The sequence below is a fragment of the Haliotis rufescens genome, unplaced genomic scaffold (assembly GCF_023055435.1).
Source record: "Haliotis rufescens isolate VD_foot unplaced genomic scaffold, xgHalRufe1.0.p SCAF_1, whole genome shotgun sequence".
In the NCBI taxonomy this organism is placed as follows: Eukaryota; Metazoa; Mollusca; class Gastropoda; order Lepetellida; family Haliotidae; genus Haliotis; species Haliotis rufescens.
Window position 1 is genome coordinate 56,418,444 of NW_025963779.1, and position 24,647 is coordinate 56,443,090.

The following is a 24,647-nucleotide window of genomic DNA, read 5'->3' on the forward strand; positions in this document are numbered from 1 at the left end:
ACATTTTTCATATAGGATAAATTTTTACATGTATGTAAATTATTTATTTGATGATTCTTTCAAAGAACATATTCAGTTTTGTAAGAAACGGTTTACCACCTTAAGAAATACAGATCTGGACAAGTTACTTTAATTGATCTTTTGAGTGCCATATAATATTCATCAATAGAGAAGTGGGTAGGTGTGTATAGACTTAGATGAAATACTTACGTTGTGGGCAATCTTCTTCAGATGGTTGTACAGCTGATACAACAATCTTAGCTAAACCTCTTGGAAGAAGTCGCAGAATTTGCTGTATTCTGGCATCTGACTGCCCTGTCAGTGTGGTGTTGTTGATGGACAGAACATAGTCTCCAACTCTGAAACAACAGACATGACACTCAATAGGATGCTAATGTGACATATGAAGGTGATTGCAACATGAACTGATATCTCAAATTTCTTTGTCCCGTGAAGATTCCGGGTTAGCAATGGTCTTCAACAACCTCTTGCTTGTCGAAAGAGGCGATTAACGGGATCACGTGGTCAGGCTTGCTGACTTGATTGATGCATGTCATCATATTCCAGTTGCATAGATTGATGCTCATGATGTCAATTACTGGATTGTCTGATCCATATTTGATTATTTACACACCGCCATCATATATCTGGAACATTGCTGAGTGTGGCTCTAAACAATGAACAAACAAACAAACAATCATACTCCTTCAACTACTTTTGAGTGCGTAAAACATACAAGTTACTCTTAACATTTAAAGGTAATGATGATTATCTGTGGTCATCTGCATGTTTACACTTCAAAAGTAATATACACTGTATTACCATATATGCATAATCTTACATTTTTAGCTGAGCATCAGCACCCAATTATTTCATTTACTAAAATTACAAAAACAATTCTTACTTGATCTGTCCATTCTTGTCCACAGGACTGTTTCTTTGAATCTCTGATACTCTGGCAAATCTATCTGTGTCTGCCTGTATCTTGATTCCCAGTCCCACAATGCCCTTCAGGACATCAACCTGGAACGGTCCATCATCCCTCCTCATCTTCTGGTACTCCTGCTTAGAAGACTTGCTGGTTGAAAAATGCAGGCCCTGAGTTTTAATGGTTGTACTCAATCCTCCCATCTTAGGTAACCCTCTTGACACTGTGAGTGGTGGGAGACTTGACCCTGTGCTGAATCTGTTGGTAGACTTCAGATTCAGTCTTGGGCTTGGTGGTGTTGGAGTTGGTCGTGGTTCCTGAGTTAAGACATTGGTTTCCTTTGGATTGCTCGGCTTCTGAGTTAAAACCTGTGTTTCGCTTGGAGAGCTTGGCTTTGGTGCAGGTGTTGGAGGAACTCTCTGGGGAGCTTCCTGCACTTCTGAGGTGGTTTCTTTTGGTGGTGATCGTGGTACTCTGGCTGTTGGTTTAGGTGGTGCAAAAGAAGATGAAACATGAGAAGACACTATTACATCAGGCTCAATACCACTTGTTTGTGGTAAGGCACTTTCAACATTATTATTTTCAGTCTTTATGACTTTTTCTATCACAGGTGTACTCTTGTCTTTGGTGACAGTTACAATTTCCTCATTGTCTGGTTCATCAAGAGTGTCAATAACATTTGAGACCAACTTCCTAAAAGGATTTGATTTAGGCTTTTCATCACTCTTCAACCAGTTTGTGAACACGTTCATAATAGTCTGAGCATCCTCTCTGGACACCTTAGTGGGAACAATCTCCTGCTCATCGACATAAGAGCTTTCAGGTTTCTTTTTTGTATAGGTCTGATCATACGACGTTGTCAAACCTGATAATATTTTTGCAAGATCTTTCTTGGCTTCCTCATCAATCTGCCTGGGTTTATGCACAGGGGAGCTATTTGCTGACCCCTCTTCAAATGTTCGGACTCCATGCTTATCCTTCCTCACAAGAATGGGTGTTATAACCTCCTCCTCCCCGGAATCATTGGTACCTCCACTTCTGACTGGTGGCATCACATGTAGTGGAGTGGTGCTTCCAACTCTGATCTTAGTTACCTTAGGTTTGTCTTCTATAATATTTGATACCATTTTCTTGAATGGAGAAACAGGTGGTTTTTGTCCCCCAGATAGCCATTGTTCAAACACTCCCAGCACCTTCTGTGCCTCTTCACGTGAAATTTTTGTGGGCACAATGTCCTCTTCTGCAACTGAGGTAGTGTTTGCAACTGATTTCTTCTTGATATGTCCTGATGATTTCGTCAGCTCAACAAGAATTGCTGCAAGGTCTCTCTTGGCTTCAGGATCAACCTGTCTTTGACCAGCTTTGGCAGTTGATTCTGCAGCACCATCTTCAAATATACGGACACCTCCCATCTCCCTCTTCATTTTCATAGGTTGTATAATGTCCTCTCCGTACAAGTCCTTTACTGATGTTGATTGCACTGGTGGAACAAAATGAATTGGTGATGCATTCTTCAATTTCTGGCCCTGGTCAATGCGAATCACTGTTGACTTTTGAGAAGTGCTGCCATTTACCTCAATGACAGTAGACTTCAATTTGGGCTGATCATCTACATTTATTAAAGCTGAAACAGGATTGTCTGGTGTTTCAACATTTTCTTTTTCCTTCATCACATCTACCTTTGTAACAATGTGTTGGTTCACAGATTTGGTTGTCGTATGAACAACGTCTTCTAGTGTTTCCTTCTTGGTATCAGCATCCTCATCAGTTGACACAGGAATCTGGGTAACATTCCCTATGGAAATAAACTCATCAATTGAAGTATTTTCAACAGAAGTAACATTTACCCCTTTGAAACCTCCCAGCAGATCTCCCACTTCCCCAGAGTTCTCCCATCTTTCCTCAAGCAGATTTGAACTACTGCTCGAAATATCAGCACGAATATCAGGCACTAACAAGTCACCTAAGAGATCTGTTGTCTTTTCTGACACTTCTCCATCAACCTCAAGAGATATAGCTGAAGGATCAGTACCACCAACATCTAGGAGCAAGTCAAGAGGTTGGCTATTATATTGCACTGTTTCTTGTTGGTTTGGTTCTGAAGCTGAGTCGTCATCATCAAGCCCTAGAAGGTCATCAATATTTGTCACGGGCACAGTCTGATCTGGCTCCTGGGGAGGCTCAGACATAATATCAGGGGGCATGTCTGCAAACTCCATTGGTGGGGGAATACCTTCAATAATAGGTGCTAGAGGTTTACCAGTGGGAGGATTGCTATACTCTGTATCATTCTCCATCTCCCAATCCCTTGGAGTTGATTCAAGGTCAACAACTGGGGTATCCACAACATATGTATTATCCAACTGGCCAGACAAATCTGTTTGTATCTCGAAACCACCAACATCAATTAACTGTTCATCATCCATACCAAGCAAATCTTTTCTTTCTTTTACTGGACTCGACATACTGGAATCTGTCACAGATTCTGAATCATCTGAAAATTGTTGAGGTGGAAAAGGTTGACTGAAAGCTAACTTCACATTTTGTTGAGCAAAAACTTCATTAATGCTTGGCTGAACCTCTTGTGAATCACTCAATGTATCCCTCTGTGATTGCACTGAACCTAGATTGCTCGATATACGCTCCTCACGCGTCAGTCTGTCACTCTCCTTCAAATCAAACGAACTTGAAGGTGATGTAGTTTGATTATGTTTGGACAAGTCAGAGACTATTTCTATAGTTGTATCGCTTTCCTCCTGTCGAACAATGCGAAATGTCACATTATCTCCTGCTTTCTTCAATGCACTGAGACACTGTGCCTGTGTGAGACCTTTGAGAAGCTGTCCGTTACACTGCAGTAACCTGTCCCCGACCTGGAGTCTGCCCGATCTGGCACATGCACCACTTGGCAGAAGTCTCTTCACCTGGAAAGAAGACAACCGTATTAAAGATGTTGTGTCGAATAGCATTCAAATCAAGTCCCAGAAATTACGTTATCTTATTCAAAAATATAATCCAAATGGAGCCCAAAACAATGCTTAATTTCAGTACTGGTCAAATCATTCTAGACTTTGGTTTGGTTCATTGTATTTATTTTATTCCCTTTGGTCAGGGAGACAGACTATGTTCAAAACTCTTTAATGTTGATTTTTTATTTCAGATGTGCAGAAAACTTTCAACCACATTGAGACACTATATTTTATTTGCAAGTCTTCTCAAATATTAGAGTGACTGTCTTATCTGATATTTAAGAAATAAACTAAGAGTGGGAGTTGTTAGTCGTACATTAAAACACTGCAGGGAGAATAAACCATGAGGAGCGTGGCACATGTTCAAATCTCCCAAAATGACGTCATGATAGAACAATGTCTTATCGTGAAATAAACCACACTTCGTTCTTCATTGTTATTTGCGATTTATCGCATAGCTATCTTATATAAACAACTTATGTGAGCATAAAATGGACTTATCAAACATTGCCAAGGTTGGATTCTCTTGAGGGAGTCATCATTATAAAGCATACTGTCCAGGTAGTGAGTTCACAAAGAACATAAATCATAGAACAGTGGCAGAAAAGATCAGTGACTATATTGACATATAAAAGGGTTTCTTATTGCTCTCCGTCTACATGAAACGGGGTCAGTCCACTTACAGTTTCAAAACCTACATATCTTGCTTTAGCCTTGAATGTAGTTGGTTGGTTGGTTTGTTGTTTAACGCCGCACTCAGCAATATTCCAGCTATATGATGGCTGTCTGTAAATAATCGAGTCTGGACCAGACAATCCAGTGATTAATATCATGATCATGGATCCACGCAATTGGGATCGATACATGTATCAACCAAGTCTGACCACCCGATCCCGTTAGTCGCCTTTTGCGACAAGCATAGTCACCTTTTACGGCAAGCATGGGTTGCTGAAGACCTATTCTAGCCTGGATCTTCACGGGTCTTGAATGTAGTCCACGAGGAGTTGGAGTTCGTGTTTATAGATTTCAGACATACAAACTTAATCTGCGAGTGATTCATTGTTCATGATGTCACAAACTGATTACCTGATGTCATCTGATCATTAGGGTGCCTTGTGAAGTTTTCTGTTGGGTTGACATTTCTTATGTTTTTCTTAAGGTTATCTTTCATGTAACGAGTATTACAATAACCCTGAAATTCGGAATTATGGATCATCTGTCCGTCATGAAACAATGCTGTAAGTCACTCGCTAAAGGCTTAGGATTAACACCACTTGGGATAGATAATCCTTAAATCCTCATAGCTTGTTGGTTCTCTTTTGGTTTTTCGCCGCTTTAAGCAATATTCCAGCAATATCACGGCGGGGGACACCAGGAATGGGCTTCACACATTGTACCCATGTCGGGAATCGAACCCAGGTCGTAGGCGTGACGAGCGAACGCTTTAACCACTAGGCTACCCGACCGCCCCGGTTCTCTTAAAGCTACAATGGTTACCACTGAGGATATTTCAACAGTAGGTCATGTTGACCTTGCACCTAATCCACCTTGAATATAAATGCCCCATGCACATTTTTTATATCAGTTTGTTTTCAGGATCATGAACCTTCAAAGCTAAGAGTCTGATTTTGATAGATACTGCATAAACCTAATGTATGCTTTGACAAAGATAATCAAACCAAATTGAGCGCCATTAATGAGATTATGACAGTTGACAGGGGTAATTTTTCCATCAATCAAGTCCTGTTCTACTGACCATTTTAGTAGCTCATTAACTAAATAGCTGATTGTTAACCTATGGGTGGACATAGTGTCAACGTGTCAGTGAAGAAATCATTGGTATTATTACACATAAAGGGTCAGCCCAGCCACGTGGACCCTTCCATTTTGTGTAAATTTTTGTCTCTATACTTTCATCAATAAATCAAAATAATAAACATATGTTTTTATAAATTTTAAAATTAATAAAATATTTTTTTAAAAGAAGAAAAGCAAATTCAACACCATGTAACTCCTACTGTGCACTGTTTGTTTTTTATATAAACCCACATGCAAACATTTGTAACAAGGGCATATTGAAGCTACTGACATTCAGACGAACATGGGCACTAGGTGCAGCTGTGCCTTGTTGGCAGTGGGGTAGCCTAGTGGTTAAAGTGGTCACGCTTTACATCAAAGGCCCAAGTTCAATTCCCTACATGGGTACAATGTGTGAAGCACATTTATGGTGTCCCGCAGTGATGTTGGTGGAATATTATAGAAAGGACCAAAAACCATACACTCCCTCAATTATCTTTACATGTCCTCGTGAGGACAGCGTCGCCTAGAGGATGGTGTGTTTGAAAGTGATTTTAAAACACATGCTTACGATACAGTTGTAATTATACAATGGATTCTTCAGATGTTCCCTTCCCGTGATGGTCACTATGACAACCTCTTGCACAGATCATTACACAAAGTTTGTTTTGTTTGTTTGTTAACGCCACACTCAGCAATATTCCAGCTATATGACGGTGGTCTGCAAATAATTGAGTCTGGACCAGACAACCAAGTGATTGATATCATGAGCATCGATCGAAGCAATTGGGATATGATGACATGCACCAAGTCAGCAACCCTGACCACCCGCTCCCCGTTAGTCGCCTCTTACGACAAGCAAAGTCGCTGGATCCTGGATCTTCATGGATGCTTCTCTCCAATGAAAGTCACCATGACAACCTCTTGCACAGGCCACTACACCATGTAATATCATGAAGCACCTTCTCTATGCTTCATCAGGTGCTTCTCTCCAATGAAAGTCACCATGACAACCTCTTGCACAGTCCACTACACTATGTAATATCATGAAGCACCTTCTCTATGCTTCACCAGGTGCTCTTCTCTAATACAGATCACCATGACAACATCTTGCATAGACCACTACACTATGTAATATCATGAAGCACCTTCTCTATGCTTCACCAGGTGCTCTTCTCTAATACAGATCACCATGACAACCTCTTGCACAGTCCACTACACTATGTAATATCATGAAGCACCTTCTCTATGCTTCACCAGGTGCTCTTCTCTAATACAGATCACCATGACAACCTCTTGCATAGACCACTACACTATGTGATGATATCATGAAGCACCTTCTCTATGCTTCATCAGGTGCCCCTTTCCTATGCATGTCGCCAATGACAACCTCAGATCACAATACTATGCATACAGAATGGCCTCTCTACCTTTATCTTCTATACAAACCACAAACACACAAAGATCAACTTGGCAACACCCATAACTATGTAGTATCTTTTGCAAATACAAAACATTCCTCCAAGTTAGAATCCGAGAGCCATTATACACCACAGCTGGGAGTAAACTGACTAATCCATGCAGGTATTAAACGTCACAATCTCTTCACTCGGAGTGTCATTGTAAACAAGAGTAATCCCATCCAGTGAAGCTGTTTACAGTTTCAACTCCCTTCATAAATATTTCACACCCCATCCGTGAGGTACATAGACACTGTCCCATACAGGCCATTGTCGTGTTGACTTTGGCAACTACACCCATCATCAACTTCTCTCACCTGCTGGTGAATCTTGTGATGGCAACATAGCGATGTATCAGAAATTGATTCTCAGGTGGGCTGAATTAATTAACGGCCAGGTGTAACATGGCCATGACAGTAATACATATTTGCATCAACATTTACACTTTCGTGTTATTCTTGTAATGACACATGAGTCCCTGGTGGATGTGTTTCTACATCGAAGGGACTAAAATGAGGATCAGATGGTCGACAGTGATGATTTGTTTTTTTCTGTTTTTTGTTGTTGTTGTTGTTTAATGCCGCACTCAGCAATATTTTTAGCTATATGACACTGTCAATAATCGAGTCTGAACCAGAAAATCCAGTGATTGACATCATGAGCATCGATCTAAGATTTGATTATTTACTACTGTCATGATGTAGCTGGACTACCCATGCCTGCAGCGTTAAACAACACTCACTCACTCACTCACTCACTCACTCACTCACTCTGATCCCGTTTGGATTCCAGATTAAAATAGATGATGTTGGTAAGTGGCGACGAAATGAATCATTTGGTCCTCAGTGACTTGGTTGTTGGCCGGAATCCTTGTTACCAATACCAATCACTGTATTGTCTGGTCCAGACTCCATAATTTACATACCACCATCCATCTTCCCGAGGCAAGTGAGTTAACTAACTATCAAAGTCCAGTTTCCACCCTTGCCAAACTAGGCTGGTATTATGGAGTTACATTTTGGCTGGACTAACAAGTCTATGCATAGTCCAATCAAAATCTGGTTCGTAATGTGTCGTGCAGATTTTGGTCGATTGCAGGATTTGCAAAGCATATGCACCAAATCGCCAACTCCTCAACAGATATTTTACAAATCTTTTCATGTTTTAATCAAGGTGCTCACGTGATAACCCAACTTTGTAGATCACTGCTCATGATGTCAATCACTGGATTGTCTGGTCAAGTCTCAATTATTTACAGGCTGCCATCCTGTAGATGGAATGTCACTGAGTGTAGTGTTAAAAAAACAACAACAAGTTTCATACCATCGTATAGGTTAATATTGCCATCTGTTCAATTCCTTAAGCCACACAATATCACCTTCCGCCAACTGGAGCTGTTTTCATTGTTCATCATTAAAATATTTGTAATCCTATTCAGTAATTTTACCTGATACAGATAACAACCAAACATTTCCTTTAAGTTTTAAAGCAGAATATTTTTATCTATTCAAGTTATTTCTTTTCTTTCCTGTTTGTTTATCTGTTAAATAGGATCATCCGACAAACTCTTTCCCAGGGGATACACAAATCTTCTATTAATACTCAACTATACAACTAAACGGCTAACCCAGGGGCAAGTGTTATTTACAAGAACTACTGCTATTGAAAATCTTCTCCTTTCCCTATGCTTGAGTAAGCTGAATTCTATGCATCAGACAGCCTCCTACTATTCAGGTGTTAACATGACCAATTACTTCAGAACTATTTATTTGCCTTAGGAATCTAATGGCGTCATGACATGCGTCATGTCAATTCCAATCTGACAAACATGTAATATCAATGAAAGCTTGGCTTAGGACTGGTGTTATGGCCCTATTAACATGTATTCATGATTAAAAAGATTAAAGTCAGACCAAATAATTCTTGTTTTGTTGATTTTCAAGATCAATATGTGACAGGCAGGAGGCCAAATTTTAATTAAGGGATTTTTAAATATGCCTACATAACCTTATGCTCTCAAGGATATAGAATGATTTGCATAAATCTTCTTTCATATTTCACAACTTACTTGCATGCTTTTATTGAAGTGTTAAATAAAGGGGCATCTAATCTTGATTCACTTTAAATGTCTCTTGAATGGTAATGCTTCATTAATAAACCTTCAAACCATAATTTCAAAGTCAGTTTTACTTTGTGAAATTAAAAAAATCTAATTTGACTATCATGAGAAGGGACATGAAGACTCTGTCCCAACAGTCCCTGAACCATATTATTTTCCATTCCACCCAGCCCTATTTATAATGCAAAAGGCCAAAATGAAGCAAGTCTAGATTTTCCTGACATTTAAGATCTCAATGGGGCTCCTTTTCAATTTAAACACAGTCATTTGTTTCTATAAAAAATTACATATTTTTCAGAGACAAAGCGTTAGTCTACAAGACTGGGGACCCCACACAATGTACGATGTAGGGAACAGAACCCAGTTCTTCAGCGTGATGGATGAAGCTTCAACCACTGGGCTACCCCATAACATGCTTAAAAGCCGAGAGATTTGTACCTTGATCAATACAAACAGAAATACACAGATAACCATATTCATGTATGCAGACACAGATCATGTTTTATATTGTGTTATTTATTGCGCAAAGTCTCCGAAAAAAGTTCAACATTCTTAAAGCTAAGATTACGTAAGTGACACATCACATTTTCTTCTTGATTACACTGTAGCTCAAGAGAACACAATCTGAACATATGTTCAGCTGAGGGCCGAGGATCACAGTCTAGGGTAGGAATGTAGTATCTCATGAAACACAATAAGTTGTGGAAAGACTGGGACAGTGCGGCTGGTTACCTCCATTGTCAGCATAATGGAACATTTACCATGTGACTCATGATCACGCTCGCATTGAGGAGGGTGAGAAAATAACACTGTTGACTGCAAGTTCCATCATGAAGACAAGTCAGCTGGAAGATCCAGTTAGTTCAGACCTGGCACATTTAATCCTTCACTGGATTCACAACAGATACATACATGTGCGGAACATATTTTGACCCTCTGGTAGCGGTGGGAGGTGACTCTATGGTCTACAGCAATTCCTGTCAAAGTATTGTGTGTATGTTTCTTGTTTAATGCCGCAGTCAGCAATATTCGTATATATGACAGATGTCTGTAAATAATTAAGTCTGGATCAGACAATCCAGTGATTGACATCATGAGCATCGACCTATGCAATTGGGACATGATGACATGCATCAACCAAGTTGGACAAGCCTGGTTACCCGATCCCGTTAATCCTGTTTATTGCAACTGATTTATTACATGTTGACATATGCTTGTCATAAGAGGCGACTAACGGGATTGGGTGATCAGGCTCCAGACTTGGTTTATGCATGTCATTGATCCCAATTGAATGGATCAATGCTCATGATATTAATCAGTGGATTTTCTGGTCCAGACTCGATTATTTACAGACTGCCGTCATATAGCTGGAATATTGCTGAGTGTGGCTTTAAACAACAAACCAAACCAAAAAAACATGTTGACAACTGTTCATGACAACACACTGACTGTATAAAGCAAGTTGGACATTACAAATTAATTCTGAACCCCGTGAGATGTAATTAATTATTGTTCATGAGTGTAATGAACTTTAAATGATTATTTAGTCCATTGGAGTTTATTGTATCTGGAATTGACTGTATTTCAAAGGACATCACTCCATTTTAACTTCTTGTAAATGTCCTGAATTTCTAAAATAAAGGATGACAATAACAACGAAAATAATATTGAGACTGGAGTAACATTATTTTAATCTTGTATCTGTGTATAAAATGTGACACTCATTCACACAATGTGTGTCATGTCATCAGAAATGTGTATGAGTCATGTTGTGGAGTAAGTTCTCAATCAACACACACTGACACTCAAACACGGAGCAATTTCCTGAACAGCCTCATCAACATCAATAATTGAACATCATTTTGCAAGTTAAGATATCGAACAGCATGAGTGTCCTCCATGCATGTTTATTGCTGGTCCATCAGTCATACTAAATATGTAACTGAATGTGCCTCAGTGCCAAAGTGTAATACCAATAATCAGAAACAAATCCAATCTAAAAATCCAGAATCATGGCCAGACAAATGTCTTTGTCTTCAAATGTATCTTGCATTTGTTTCAGTCTCAATAAGTAAGACTAGGAATACATTTTCCTTTTGTCCATGTAACAATGTGTATGATATCAGTGAGCTATCAACAAAACCAGCAAACAAGGAACAACATTAGTCAAATGAATAACTGATTCAGAATATGACTTCAAAATCAATCTTCTTTGTAAGGAGCACTCCCGGTTCCTAAGTAGTTCTATATGAGTAAGGAGAATATAGAATCTGATCTTTAAGCAATCCAGAGACATGTGCAATCTCTTGACGAACATATTCTCCTATAGATACAAACCTTACAGCGAGGCCTTTGTTCAGGTACTAATCCTTGAAACACTGGTATCAAGTCCCTGGTAGGGTGAGGCAAGTCTGGCCGGCCTGTGTATCCCAGGCCAGTCAACTGACCGGTGCTAGTGGCGGCTGGGCTGGGTGCTCGAGGATTACATGTGGAAGCAATTGGCTGGACAGTCACAAAACAATGGCTCAGTGGCTGCCAGGTTGATTCTGATCTCCAGGCACAGCAGTTGGGGGGATGAGGGAGGGGGGAGGAGGGTCTGTCAGCATGCATGATCTGGTTATTATGGCGTGTATCTGTTTTGGCTCAGATTCCAATCTGGATTCCTTGGATGTGTCTGCAAGTTCCCATTCCCTCGTGCTCGCAGAATGATGTAACTGTAGAGATGTTGTCCATTCCATACATATTACTGAATAAAATCTGCCTTGGGCATAATCTTGTATGAAGCAAATATGATAGACCTAAACTTTCATATTATAAAGTAAACTTTGTCAACCACATTTAGTTTACATCAGGTCTACATTTACATATAACTATTTTTGTCAAATATACAATTCTAATAAATAATATTACATGTATTTTACATTATTTGTCATACAAAAAATCATTCTGCATGATGTACAGTTATTCTCATTTCTCCTACATGAAATATATCATTGCTGAAATTGGCATTGTTCTAATAAGGGAGGATGCTGTTGACAAGTGCTGGCAAATATGAAACTTTCACCTTACATAAAGGCAAATCTGCATTGGAAAATGTATAGAGTCTTGTAATTTGTCTGTGGCAGTGTGACATGGGTCCAACATCCTGCCATATTTTCACACCAGATACTGACTCAGTCTTCACAGAATCAGACACAGCTTGGCATTGTCTCAATCACTGGCTGACAGCCGACAGGGAGGTGGGGGGTAGCTAACGGTCCTGGGGGAGGGGCTCTAGTGTTCAAGAATCAGCATGGTGTCCTGCTGGCCTGCTTCAAGACAATGGGGGAGGGGTCAGAGATGGGGCAGGGTGAGGGGAGGTTCTCACTTTAAGGCAAGGAAAGGATGTTTATACCATAAACATCCTTAGGTGAGGTTAGGTATATTGCTATGTGTGAAATAAGCTCTGCTTGATGTTCTTGTTACATTTCAGCCTAAGGATTCCATTGCACTTTAGGCCCCAAGTACTCTTGAACCACCTCTGTGGTCAAATGGATACAGCATCTGCCAGGAGACAGGCAGGTTGGTGGTTCAATCCCCTTGATGCGACATACCAAAAGACGTTAAAAGATGGCACTTGTTGTTACCCTGCCTGTTGTTTGGCATTAAGAGAATAAAACAAGTACTGGTCAGCTCGAAGTCAGTATGCTGTCTGAGTGGGGTTTTCATGTTAAACTGTGGCATGGTTTCTCAGTGGGCTAGCACGATTACCAGTTCACCCAAGTACTACCTTTCCTAAGACAAGGCTGTAACAGTTTGTGCTATTGCTGTTTGTCATTCATTTATTCATTCTTGGTGCAGATGACTGCTCATACTATCAACCACTAAACCAGACAAGACTAATTTATTTACAGGTCAGTGTAATATAGCTGTAATATTAGACATCATTCAATCATTGAAAGTCCACAGGAGTGTAGAAGATTAACAATTTGTTCCAGAAATCGCATTTTTAAAAATATATCCACAAAATAAAAAGTAAAATTCAATTTGAGACCAGAACAATCCTTAATTTCCTGAAGCAATCTAGACTTGCCTAATCCTTCTAGACTTGAGATGGACTCCTTTTTTAATATATGCCCCAGTGTGTTGGGGAGTCAGGCGAAGAGTGTAGGTCAAATTTCATCATCGGTGATGGTTTCATTACCACTAAAAGGGCTGAAGCTGACCGAGGTCTGCAGAGATGAGATGTGATTACTACAACATGAACACAGGAATGGTCCAGACAGACTGCAGATGATGCCAGAGAGCTGGATGCTGATGACCTGTGATGTCCATTACTGTATGAGACACAACATGACAAGTTGAGTCAATTTGGTCACAAAAAGTAATTGGGTTATGACCGCTGTGACATTTACAGGGAAAGGTCTACCACACATTCTAGGTTCACTAGGTTATTAGGCTTGATGGATGGAGTTTGATGTGTTTCTGATCATCATCAACATCGCAGAAGCATTATTGATTATCCATAGATTGACATTAAGTCCCAGAAATAAAGTTATCTTATTTAAAGATATATATCTAAAAACTAAAAAAAATCCAAATGGAGCCAAGAACAATCCTTAATTTCAGAGCTGAGGCAATCTAGACTTGCCAAATTACTTAACATGCTTTAAGGCCCTTTTGTAATATATATTCAAGGTTCTTGGAAACAGACCAGATTATCCTGTGTATCAATATGATGATATGTCTGATCATTATGAAAGCATTATCGATTATCCATGATCGATTTTTGCGATGGTTTATCTGATCATTATCAACACTGCAGAAGCAGTATCGATTATCCAGTGCATTATCTCTCCATTCTATTACGTTAAATACCATAGACCCATTCACCGACACACCTTCACTTTGAACCCAAACAGCATGATGGAAAAATACCCATTCCATCAAATAACGCTCATGAACATGAGAAAATCTGTGCAATGGTAGTGATAGGGAGCATGTGGTGTCACTTCCAAGACAAAGCTATGGGTCGGGGGTATTTAGCAGAATAGAATTGAGATGTAATACCCTGGATAATTAAGAGTGAGTGAGTTGGCTTTAACACCGCTTTGAACAGTATTCCAGTTATATCACGGTGTGTCAGCTTAATGCCTACTTAAGGGATACAGGTTTTAGATGTTTACCACTTTGATAAAACCCAGGAGTATGGGTATGGTGCTGGCAAACCTAGACTCATCGTCTATCTCTCGCTTCCGAGGGATAAACATTTGAACGGAGGAGGCGTTGCAAAGTATGTGGGAAGGACTGCCATACAATCGCAACCATATATATTAGACATTCCGGAATCTTCGTTTGTTCAGTTTTACAAAATTTTAATCGAGAACTGTGTCAACATATTTTTCAAGCATAGTCTGAAATGGAAGTCGCCAGGTTGAAACGGGTGCCGTAAAGCTTGTGAAAGCTGCTTTCTAATTGGCTGATGTCGACTTCTTGTTAGTCATTTCAGTGGTCGGCCAAAGTTCGCAAAAGGTCGTTCTGACGTGACCCATAATGGGATGTCCTCAGATCTTTGTTTAGCGGCAGCGAGAACTTAGATCTGATTTTAATGAGTTTGGGCAAACTGTGATTCGCAAGAAATATATGTTTCTGGCATGCCCAATGGAGGCAACTCTGCACAACGAATTGTAATACCTTAGACAACTGGGCCACCCGCGCCCCCATTATGATGCAGAAGTGAGTGGGTCTTTAGTGATGCTTACAACAACAGTTCCGGTATACCATGGCAGCCATTACAGCCAATTTGGCTTGTCTGCTTGTTTGTTTGTTTGTTTGTTTGTTGTATAATGCTGCACTCAGCAATATTCCAGCTATATGACAGCGGTCTGTAAATAAACAAGTCCAGACCAGACAATCCAGTGATTGAAATCATTAGCATAGATCCACGCAATTGGGATATGATGACATACATCAACCTAGTCTGCGAGCCTGATCACCCAATCCCATTAGTCGCCTCTTACGACAAGCATAGTTGCCTCTTACGGCAAGCATGGGTTGCTGAAGACCAATCCTTTACCCGGATCTTCATGGGTCTATTTGGCATGGAAAATCTGGACAAATCTGGGATTCAAAACCAGGAATAGTGTATCCTAGCATGACTATAGGATGCAACTCTGCACAGCAACTTGTGGTGTCTTCATCAACTGGAGGGGCAATCGGATAGCCTAGTGGTTAAAGCGTTCACCCGGGTTCGATTTTCAACATGGGTACAATGTGCGAATCCCATTTCTGGTGTCCCCCGCCGTGATATTGCTGGAATATTGCTAAAAGCGGCGTAAAATCAAACTCACTCATCAACTGGACCAGCATATAAGTATACCACTGCACATCCCTAGCTGAGAAGACCAAACACTGCACTGAGCAGTGAGCACTTCCTGGGGTATGTTCTCCATCAAACAAGGGAGGAAAGGGCTGTTAGAGTTGGTGATGTGACTTGATATTTTCATTGCTACATTTATTGACTGGGATCTCAAATCCAAATAGAATGTATTGATCAATCTCTTTCATAGCCCACTGAAGTATCACGCCATGGCTATGAGATGGCATATTAACAGCCATAACACTCATTAACTGCAGACATGAATGTAAAGTAAATATTTCTGTCTTGATAATTCTGATGTAATTTCTGCTCTCACAGCCCTCTTATTTATTTCATCCTAGCCAAATACATAACGATTTTCACTATTAGTCAGCTTTCTTCATCATCCATCCTATCATTCTGCAAGGATACCAGCATCTGTACCACCCCCCTCCCTAGTCTCGCACCTCCCCCCAATCCCCCCAGTACCACAATGACCATATGGCCTATCATTAAAGGAAATGGATCTTGTAATTGGTTATTTTGAATAACAATGAGTTGATGAGGGCTGAACGCAATTATATGGTGCAGGAGTTTGCAGGACAATTTGATGGTCTTTATCACATATCAACATGCATGGTAAACCCTTTTGATAATGTTAGTAGGTGACAAATATAAATATGATTACATAACACACAGTTAATGTAGAATTATACTCTAAAAGATCTTACTGGAAGCATGACATTACAAAAATCACAACCAAGAAAAGGAATACTTTGCATCGCTGGATACATAAATACTCTGGAGTACAACTGTTAGGTATTTCAAATATCATAAGGCCTTATATAGAATGATTGTTGTAGTTCCTGAAATATGGATGTTTAAAATAGGTCAGATATACATATTTCAGTCGTGTATCATCCCTGCAGATGCATATGCATTTATTAAAAAACAGTCCATGACAAAAAGGCAAATCCAACTAGCTATTAGGGCTGGGACGGGTAACTCGGGTACTCGGGTCAGGTGGGTCCTGAGTTGGACCCGGGTACCCACAGTACTACCCGGACCCGTGGTTAGACACGTGACATATTGTTTAATGACAAAAAACTCACTAGAGCTCAGTGGTTACACTACAAGTCCCTAATGTTCCCATTTCTTTATGATGATGCACACATTCCTTTTGACTTGTATGTGTTTGAGTAAAGATAAAGCTTCAGTCAACTTCCGTGTACGCATGATTCGATCGTTTCATAAGAGACCATACATCTATTATATGGTCTCTGGTTTCATACATGTATCTAAACAGTTTTTGGCAGGGCTACAGTTAAACTATTCCCAATTAGACTTTGTGTTCCCAAGACTTGTGACCTACAGTGGGTAGGGTCAGGTAAATAGGGGGTTGGGTGGTAATTTGGACTCGTCCCAGCCCTACGAGCTATATTTCCCCTAATTAATTAAAGTACAGTGAAAAGTATATTGTGTAATAAAAGAGTCCTAGTCCTCATTTTTGCCAGCTCATAAAATGTAAAAAATTCAAATATTTTTTTTTAATTATGGCTATCAAAAGCAGGAAGTAATAAAATGGAAATATAGGTGAACATCACAAGCAGATTATTGGCCCTTATAGCCTGTAGGGTGTTATTGACAACATCCATCAACTAATCCCCAGAGGGCGAGGTCTTATCTGCCTAACTGTGTGACATCACAGATTAAGGGATGAGGTGATACAATTCTTCCAGTACTGTGGCTGCCCATACCCATTATGCTGATTGTGTTTCAGTAGTTACTCTTCCTGCCCTCAGGTAAATGTGGAAAATATATTTCTATGGATAAGACATTTTTGTGCCACCTCAGTTCAAATTCTGGCAAGAATGGACATATTCTGACAAGAATGGACATATCATTGGTCGTCAATGGGATCAGCATTACACTAATTACCAAAAGCTGATATTATAAATGCTCTATTGTGTCAGAATATTCCTTGTGAGAATAGACAATTTAATTTATAATCATGGTACATTGAAACCAGACTTTGTTACTCCGGAATTCTTACTTTCCATACAATTACTGATTTGCTCTTTAAGAAACATAATCGATATTACAAGATACCCAGGATTTGATAATCAGTTGATTTTCTATTAATCAACATATTAACTACTGAAAATTTAAATATCAAATATCTGTGTTAATGTTAAATCAATGAATTCTGTTATTTGCTATATCATGTTGACAACTGTCCATAAGATGAAAACTTCACTTCACTTGTTTGTTTGTTTGTCTTTTTGTGTGTTGTTTAACGCTGCACTCAGCAATATTTACGCTATATGATGACAGTCTGTAAATAATTAAGTCTGGACCAGACAATCCAGTGATTGAAATCATGAGCATCGATTCATGCAATTGGGATACAATAACATGCATAGTCGACTTTTATAGCAAGCATGGGTTGTTGAAGACGTATTCTACCCCGGATCTTCACGGGTCAAGACCTAAGGTTTTTATGTAGCTTGTAGCAATATTCAATATATATATAAAACGGCAACGCAAGAGAATAACTAATTTCAATCATCCACTGAAACAGATTCCATTGGCCATAATAGGCAAAATAGCATGGAAAATTATATGAATAGACAGAGACCATTTACTGGTATATGTTCTGGAATTGATCACAGAGAATCAGTGACGACACCAGGTGTTTGCAAAAATGGTAAGGGCAGTATATGGTCTCTGGAATGGATCACAGAAAATCAGTGATGACATCAGTCGTTTGCAAAAAGGGTAAGGGCAGTATATGGTCTCTGGAATGGATCACAGAAAATCAGTGACGACATCAGTCGTTTGCAAAAAGGGTAAGGGCAGTATATGGTCTCTGGAATGGATCACAGAAAATCAGTGATGACACCAGGTGTTTGCAAAAAGGGTAAGGGCAGTATATGGTCTCTGGAATGGATCACAGAAAATCAGTGACGACACCAGGTGTTTGCAAAAAGGGTAAGGACAGTATATGGTCTCTGGAATGGATCACAGAAAATCAGTGACGACACCAGGTGTTTGCAAAAAGGGTAAGGGCAGTATATGGTCTCTGGAATGGATCACAGAAAATCAGTGACGACACCAGGTGTTTGCAAAAAGGGTAAGGACAGTATATGGTCTCTGGAATGGATCACAGAAAATCAGTGACGACACATGGTGTTTGCAAAAAGGGTAAGGGCAGTATATGGTCTCTGGAATGGATCACAGAAAATCAGTGACGACACCAGGTGTTTGCAAAAAGGGTAAGGGCAGTATATGGTCTCTGGAATGGATCACAGAAAATCAGTGACGACACATGGTGTTTGCAAAAAGGGTAAGGGCAGTATATGGTCTCTGGAATGGATCACAGAAAATCAGTGACGACACATGGTGTTTGCAAAAAGGGTAAGGGCAGTATATGGTCTCTGGAATGGATCACAGAAAATCAGTGACGACACATGGTGTTTGCAAAAAGGGTAAGCATGTCCTACCCTACCAGTAGCAACTGCCACTCAAACTATTTGCATGAGAAAGTATGTGTAAGCCATACCACGACAGAGACTTCAAGAATGGACTTCACACATGTACCTAGGTCTTCATTGAGCCAACATGTTAACATCAAGGTTATGTCAAGGTTATGTCACTATTATGGCTGATCTGGGCGGCGTCATCGGGATGCCAGAGGATATGTACCCAGGTACTTTTCTGTTTACAGACTTGCTACGTAACCAGGTTCTGAATACAGAAATGTAGATAGACAGTATGGATGCTTGAATAATGTCAATATCACAATGTGCATGTCTGCAAAGGAACCTGTTTCATGCACCGTGGACTAAACTCATCCTGGTTCAATATCATATATTGCTGGTTTGTTGTTTACCACCACACTCAGCAATATTCCTCCTATATATGACAGTCTGTATATAATCGAGTCTGGACCAGAAAATTCCGTGATTTATATCATGAGCATCGATCCACCAAGTTGGGATACGGTGACATGTATCAACCAAGTCAGCGAGTTTGACCACCTGATCCCGTTAGTCGCCTCTTACGACAAGCATACTTGCCTTTTAAAGCAAGAATGCGTTGCTGAAGACCTATCCTAACCCAGATCTTCACGGGTGGCGACTGAATAGGGTACATTATGATACACAGAAGGAGGCCTGGGGGACATAACAGTAAAACCACCATGACTCTTTCAGCACTATCATGAAATGGGAAATCTATAATCATGTAAAGACTTGTGTTATCAATGTGATAAACAAATCCGATAAACTTGGTATCATGAGCCAATAAATATGCAAATGAGGTTGCCTCGCAGGAACTACTTTCAAGCTCCATACATCAAAGTGATGTGTTTCTCAATAAACTATTGACTAAACGTCTTCCAATGTTTCATCAAAACATTGCAGCAAACATAGTTTATTCCTATGATACATGTGATGGGGGAACACACTCAGCAAATGATCTTTAAATTAGGAATTGATTAATAAATCTGTGTAACTCTATATTGTGATCCAAAATTATGAAGTTTTAACCATTTGAGGCTGATCTATTTAAAATAAACAACAAGTGGAATCATATAAACATAAAATCTTCATCAACCATAATTTTGTATATCACAAAAATATTCTGTTCAGCTAGTTATGAATCATATAAACATACAATCAACTAATAATGTTGAATTATATAAACCACAGACCTGAATATTTATACGGTTATTTAGGTCCATGTATAAACATACAATCAACTAATAATGTTGAATTATATAAACCACAGACCTAAATATTTATGCAGTTATTTAGGTCTATGTATAACAGATAATCCACTAATAATGTTGCAACTGTTACTACATAAAATCATATCTGATTAAAAGCAAACGGTAACATATATAAGACAATATACGTCACCTTCTTTCCCAAAATAGAAATGCACAAGTATCCCTTTTGGCGTGAACATTCCAAGCTTTAAAAGAAACCTGAATTTAAATTGTGCAACTGTATTATGATCTTTGTTGTTCAGAAATAACAACACATTCCTCCACACAACACCACCAACCTTCCAGCAGTACAATACATACTCAGTCATGTGGTTCAGTCTCTATAAGCATGTCCATATCGGGCTTTGATCTGAGAAAAGTGTCCCCTCCAGACAACCCAACAGGTATTCAGTGAGGTATTAGCTCACCTTATGTAAGTCCAGGTAAGACCAGGTAAGTTGAGGAACACCTACAGGTGCTTAGACTCTTGGTCGTTGGGTGTTACCTGTACACACCTTTGTTAACGAGTAGGATAAGGGCAGCTAGCACCTGTCTTCCCAATATGAGTGGACAGGTAGAGATACATTTTGGTGGTGGATCGTGTTACATGTATCTGTTGATATATTTATGATGTCTGGCATGTGGTGTGTCTGGGGAAATGGATACCCTAGCTTGGATTGCATGGCAGAAGCTTGTGGCAATTGAGCAATTTGCATAATTACTGACCTTGACAATATGTTTCCATTGTGTTGATGTCAATAGCTTCTCAAAAAACTTTGTCAAGTTTTACAATGATGAATAAATGAACTGTACCCAAATTAATCAACACTCATCACTTATTCATAACATATCAGATAAAAAGCATGTCTTGTATTGAAAATTCATAAAAAATTCACAACTGATGATAAAAAACAAACACAAAAGAAAGTTGACAAAATGGTCCCTAACCATGAAATTGATTCTTTTTTGACACATGCACCAACTCACCTTCGATCTCCTCCACCTTGAGTGTAACCATAATGCAAGGATAAAAGCCTCAAAACTATCCCAGCAACACACAACCACACCTTCTACACAAACACCCGATCAACCACAAGTCACAAGTTGGAGAAACATCATTATCTTTCTCACACAGTGTGACAACTTTATTACAAACTTTCCCAAGAATGTCCCATCACACCTTAAAAGCATTTACCACTAAAAAACTATGTGCTGCCCAAACACAACACAATACGGATGTATCCTGTCCGTGTTTAATTCACTTAAACTGTTTGCTAGAAACAGTAAAGGTATTGACACACTAAACACTATGAAGCTCCCAGGCAGGTCTGTGTATGGCTATATATAGTGTAATGATATACCCACAAGGAATGACAACAATCCCAATGATAAAGACACCCTTTTCTGATACACCCAAATCTGGATCTGCAAGAAAAGCAAGTCTTAGCAGGACAATACTACAAGCGACGAGGAGGTTTGACAAGATATTAATGGACCAGTTTACGTTGAAGCATCTAGCTGTGTGGGAAGCTGATGGATAATAAAACTGTATAATCAGGTCTTTTTCAATACCCATTACATTGCTTCGCCTCATTTGCTTGTTACGTATTCCTTGCAACGACTATTGCTTCTTGATACGACCCCCACTAATGGCTGCTGCATGTACTTCTGTCCTTACAACTACTGCAAACTTATTTCCATTTTGTATTTTGTTATGCCCCCCACAGTGTTAAAAAACGAATATTTTTCTTAAACGTTTTTCTTTGCTTATAAGCAGCTGAATCTCTGCACTTGTACACAGCAGATTAATCCAAAATTAACATATTGCTATATGTTTTTAAAAAATCAGTAAGCTGCTATCGTGTTACTGGATTTTCTGTCTGGTCCATCACTTGTTTGTTTGTCAACAAACACTTATTTTTTCATGAGAATAGAGCAGGACATGCTGACCCTTTTTGTGAATACCAGGGCCTACTTGCACAAAGCGATCTTAGCGCTAAGGTGATTGTAAGTCCCATACCTTAACATAGGCCTACAATAGTCTTAGCGCTAAGATTGCTTTGTTCAAGTGGGCCCTGGTCATCACTGATTTTCAGTGTTCCATTCATATAATTTTAACAGCTATTTTGCCTTTTACAAAATTTTGTTTTATGCCCAATGGGAACTGTTTTGTTGGATAATCGATGGCATTATATCTTATATGTTGAAATATGGTTAATATGTCATACTATATACCAGCCTTGTTAAGCATATCATTACTTTTCATGGTTTTAAACATATAACTAGCTCATAGGTATTGACAGTTTATATAATGTTATAGGATATACAGTGTACATAACCTGTATATTCTCACTGCTAATAGAAACTTCACATCTACACTACATCTCAAAAATCTACAATCTCATAAATTCACTATGGGTACGACAGTGTTACATTTTCTGTATTCTTTAGGTAGACAATTGAGTTCATTACACATACTTAATAACACATAATTCAAAGTCATATTATTGAAATTTGTTCTTGAAATTGACTATCTTACCTGAATATCACATCACTCAATCACTGAATAGCAGAGTTCCCTGTAAGCCTTTGTGAATACATCCAGGACCCCCAACACAATCGAGAGTCCATCAGTAATTGTGAGTTTGACTATCACATATACCTGTGCTATTGCCATGGTTTTAGCATCCAAACCAACCTTAGATTCATGAATTTCTATTTCTACTGTGACGTTAATCTCTCATTTGGGCCTTGAAACAAAACTATTGGAAAACTCCCAAGCAAGTCTATTATACTTTGGCAAGTCTAGATTTCTTCATATTCAGAAATGAAGAGATTCTCATAAGAAGAGACACTTTAACCAAAACTAATTTCACTTCAGAGAATATATGTTCATCAACTGTACCACAGCCTTATAATGGGTGCCCTGTTCATAAGGTCACAGATAACATGACACAATGAAATGTATTTGTGGTTGTGGGTGCCCCCTCAGCACCCTCTTCAATTTGTCAACAATAGAAAGGGCAACCAGTACGAACATATCAAAGAACAAATATACAAGTCTACCCCACGAACATACGAGTCCAGTATCATAGCTTCACAAGTGGTTTATTCAAGCTAGCCAAATTACCTGTATAACTCAATCTTCAAACAACTCCTACCACATTACTAGAGTGATATAGGTAATGTACTGTACAGGGGGTAAGTGAATTGTGTCCTCAAGTACCTTATAAGAAACCACCTCAGTTGTCTAGTGGATAGAGCATTTGCCCAAAAAGTGGAAGGTCGATGGTTCGATGCCCAGTCATGTCATGGCAAAAGACATTAAAACATGGTAGTCGTTGTTACCCTGCCTGGCGTTCATCATTAAGGGGCTAAAAGAAGGACTGGTCGGCTCAGACTCTGTAGACTGTGACCTGAGTTGAATATCCATGTTAAACTGCAGCATGGTATCTCAGTGGGCTAACTCTATAAAACCAACTTTAGTCTGGAGCAGTACAAGAAGCCATATATCAAGTCACTATATAAGTGCAATAATCTTGAATGCAACGTCAAACCCCATTTCACTTCACCTCACCCTGGAAGCATAATGATTAAATTTGTTCTGCATGGGATCTTAGCAGACTAACATCTAGTTTCTGAAATGAACATATCGTACAGTTGTTCAATTATCTTAATAAAAATATAATAAAAAGGAGCCCAGAGCCTCTCTTCATTTTCTGATACTGCAGTTATCTAGACTTGCCAAACATTATAGACTTGCATGGGCTGTATTTGATATATTTGTATCAGGGTCTGTAGTGAGTGAGTGAGTTGGGTTTAACGCCGCTTTTAACAGTATTCCAGCTATATCGCAGCATGTCATCTTAATGTGGGAGGAAAGCCCGAAGTGATGCAGGTCTCAGACGTTTACCACTTCGGTGAAACCCACAGGCACGGGTATGGTGCTGACAAACCTAGAAACAAAATCGGGGCGAACCTGGATTCGAACCCACAATCATAGGTTTCTGGCGTGCCCAAGGGACGCAACTCTGCACAGCAAATCGCAGCACCTTAGACGACTGGGCCAACCGTGACCCCTCAGGGTCGGTAAGACAGACTAGGGAACTTAGGTACAGTGAAACTCTCATAACTCCCCAGCAGCCATGCTGGCCATATGAGGCAATTTGATGGTCGGTTTCAGACTCAGACTTGGTTAATACTGTGTTATCCTAACCTGACCACTCGGACCGTTACTCATAATATCAGTCACGGGTTTGCTGGTTC

General features: G+C 39.5%; 1 protein-coding gene across 4 annotated transcripts in view; it reads right to left on the reverse strand.

Moving 5' to 3' along the window:
- Window positions 1-24,647, reverse strand: part of LOC124131522 (protein piccolo-like) — a 116,109-nt gene that overhangs the window by 13,391 nt on the left and 78,071 nt on the right. For all 4 annotated transcript variants that reach the window (XM_046494820.2, XM_046494817.2, XM_046494818.2 and 1 more), the window contains 2 exons: window positions 905-3,852; window positions 211-359 (listed from right to left, as the gene is read on the reverse strand). In XM_046494820.2, coding sequence (XP_046350776.2) covers window positions 211-359; window positions 905-3,852 — 3,097 coding nt within the window. The remainder of the gene's footprint in view (window positions 1-210; window positions 360-904; window positions 3,853-24,647) is intronic.